This window comes from Pelophylax lessonae (genome assembly GCF_965119305.1).
Source record: "Pelophylax lessonae genome assembly, contig: HAP1_SCAFFOLD_729, whole genome shotgun sequence".
Classification (NCBI taxonomy): domain Eukaryota; kingdom Metazoa; phylum Chordata; class Amphibia; order Anura; family Ranidae; genus Pelophylax; species Pelophylax lessonae.
The window spans coordinates 1-2865 of record NW_028119619.1 but is presented as its reverse complement, the minus strand read 5'-3'; the positions used below and the strand labels follow the sequence as shown (position 1 = coordinate 2865).

General features: G+C 46.5%; 2 protein-coding genes across 2 annotated transcripts; one reads left to right on the top strand and one right to left on the bottom strand.

The window, feature by feature from the left end:
* Nucleotides 1-905: 905 nt before the first annotated feature.
* Nucleotides 906-1298, bottom strand: LOC309544048 (histone H2A type 1-like; the record flags this gene model as incomplete). The annotated part of the gene is made up of 1 exon (XM_082276438.1): nucleotides 906-1298. The coding sequence occupies one exon, from the start codon at nucleotides 1296-1298 to the stop codon at nucleotides 906-908; it is 393 nt and encodes a 130-aa protein (XP_082132564.1).
* Nucleotides 1299-1617: 319 nt separating this feature from the next.
* Nucleotides 1618-1998, top strand: LOC309544051 (histone H2B 1.1; the record flags this gene model as incomplete). Its single annotated transcript, XM_082276441.1, has 1 exon — nucleotides 1618-1998. One exon carries the CDS (start codon nucleotides 1618-1620, stop codon nucleotides 1996-1998), a length of 381 nt encoding a protein of 126 aa, XP_082132567.1.
* Nucleotides 1999-2865: the final 867 nt, after the last annotated feature.

The following is a 2865-nucleotide window of genomic DNA, read 5'->3' as shown; positions in this document are numbered from 1 at the left end:
CTGTCATTTTCCTCCATCCTTTGATCTCCAGAAGATATTCAGCAGAATTAGAGATCATTGAATATTAAATAGCAAACAAACATCCCCCATCTGAAAAGGAACACAGATCTCAGATCCCCCTTCACACTCCTTGGAGGAAAATATATATTTTTTTTAAACAAAAAAAAAAATCTGATGGAGGCTCTGACTGATCTGTGTTGATGTTTCAGGTGGGGATGTTTGGTATATAATGAATAATTTCTGATCTGTAGAAGAAATGTAGTAAAAGTAAAGTATGGAGGACAATGAGGAGGAGTCTCTGTGAGAAGACATTGTTCTATAAATCTTTATAATAGGATAGAACTGGCAATGGCTGGAAGCACTGACACGTCTCATGATCGCCCATTGTGCTCCCCACCAAGGTGAAATCTTTAGATATCCAAATGTCCAATCAGATCTCCCAATGGATTTCCGCATATTTATAGTTAGGAAATGTTCTCAGTACAATTTCCCTGTATTAGAAGTGTGAATAAACAATCTGCGGTTTGGGGCATTTAAACCAATAATTGGCTGCTTGCCGTAGACACAATCGGGGATCTCTGTGCTCTCTATAGAGATGTGGGAGACTGAGAAAAGCTTTTGTGCTGCAGTATAAGGATGAGAGAGAAGGTAAAGGCGGACATCTAGATTTATGATCTGTGCTACTCAGAATACATAAGAATTTATTTAGACCAGAAAATCGCACTAAAACATATTTGGGTTTATCGTATTTGATACATCTTCACCTAACCCAAAATAGAAGAAATAAATAAAATCAGTTTTGCACACCATTGAAATGAGAGTAGAGCTCTGCTGTGATGTATGTGGGTGGCTCTTAGAAGAGCCTTTGTGTTTGGTGAGGGGGTGATAGGGGGAGTTGTTGGCGATTACTTGGCTTTGGCAGCCTTGTGGCTCTCGGTCTTCTTGGGCAGCAGCACGGCCTGGATGTTGGGCAGGACTCCTCCCTGGGCGATGGTGACGCCCCCGAGCAGCTTGTTGAGCTCCTCGTCGTTGCGGACGGCGAGCTGGAGGTGTCGGGGGATGATGCGGGTCTTCTTGTTGTCGCGGGCGGCGTTACCGGCCAGCTCGAGGATTTCAGCGGTAAGATACTCGAGGACAGCGGCGAGATAGACGGGAGCTCCGGCCCCGACCCGCTCGGCATAGTTGCCCTTCCTGAGCAGGCGGTGAACACGACCGACTGGGAACTGCAGACCAGCCCGGGATGATCGGGTCTTGGCCTTAGCCCGAACCTTTCCTCCTTGTTTACCGCGGCCAGACATTGTGAGATGAGAGAGTCGTCAGACGAAGTTACCAAATTCCTGGTCCCTTCCTTTTATTTATACAGTCACTGCTCTGACGTCACATTCTGTGATTGGTTACATTTGAAGCCACCCAATAGCGTTCTGACTTGTTTCTATACCAATCGGTAAACAAGGAAGGAAATCATTCCACCCCTCCCCATCACATGACTGAATCCTCCAATAGAAGAGTGAGGAGGAGGAGCAGTGATTTGCATAGGACGCCTATAAAAGCAGCACATGAGGGCGGATCCAGCTCACAGTCACTGCACACAGCGGAGAGAACACATTAACCCTTATCATGCCTGAACCAGCCAAGTCCGCCCCGGCGCCCAAGAAGGGTTCCAAGAAAGCCGTGACCAAGAGCCAGAAGAAGGACGGCAAGAAGCGGAGGAAGAGCAGGAAGGAGAGTTATGCCATCTACGTCTACAAGGTGCTCAAGCAGGTCCACCCCGACACCGGCATCTCCTCCAAGGCCATGAGCATCATGAACTCCTTCGTCAATGACATCTTCGAGCGCATCGCCGGCGAAGCTTCCCGCCTGGCTCATTACAACAAGCGCTCCACCATCACCTCCCGGGAGATACAGACGGCTGTCCGCCTCCTCCTGCCCGGAGAGCTGGCCAAGCACGCCGTCTCCGAGGGCACCAAGGCCGTCACCAAGTACACCAGCGCCAAGTAATCTCCCCATCATCCCAACAACACACAAAGGCTCTTCTAAGAGCCACCCACAGACATCACAGCAGAGCTCTACTCCGATCTTCATGTGTTTTGTTATTTAGGAAGTTAATTAATTTTTAGAAAATAGAAAACTTTTCTCTTTAAATTATCTTTAGATAAGTACTGTAGATCGCCTAGACTGGGAGGGGAATGGATCGAACCTTCCTTCTATTCCCATCCTGATTCTAGATTTATTGCGGAGATCTATCTCCACTTTCTGCCTATATACATTCCATATTCATCGCCTCGTACTGCACACACACCCGACTGTTCTACCACGAATCACCACGAGGCGGCAGAGCTGAATAAACATCTATATGCCGCACTCACACATTCTTACAATAAAACATCCTCCACAATCTCCCGCCTTACATTGTTACTTTATCTCAAATCACACGTTGGGAAGATCGCGGAGCTTTTATCCCACAACACAATGGGGGAGAGAAACAAGAAAAATGAAACCTTTATCTATTCAATCAGCCCAGCCAAATCTTTGTCTATTTGTATCTATTTCCATCATCAACAGCAGATCGATGTCCATAGATAAAGCCATAAGCTGCCTGATAGGTAAATGACACAAAATATGTACAAAGTATCAGTTACATACAAATCTGATCACAATATCACCTCGGACAGCACACAGTCCTTTATAGAATAAGACAATTCTCCAATGAAGTCATTGGACAGCCTGCCATTACAAGGAGGGGGAGGGGACTTCCCCACATTCTACGCTAAAAAAATCTAATAAATTACAGCATATAAAACCGCCAAACGTGGCGTTTTGAATGTTTCCAAGCGCAGAGGAGGGGTTTGGGGTCTTTTAGACCCC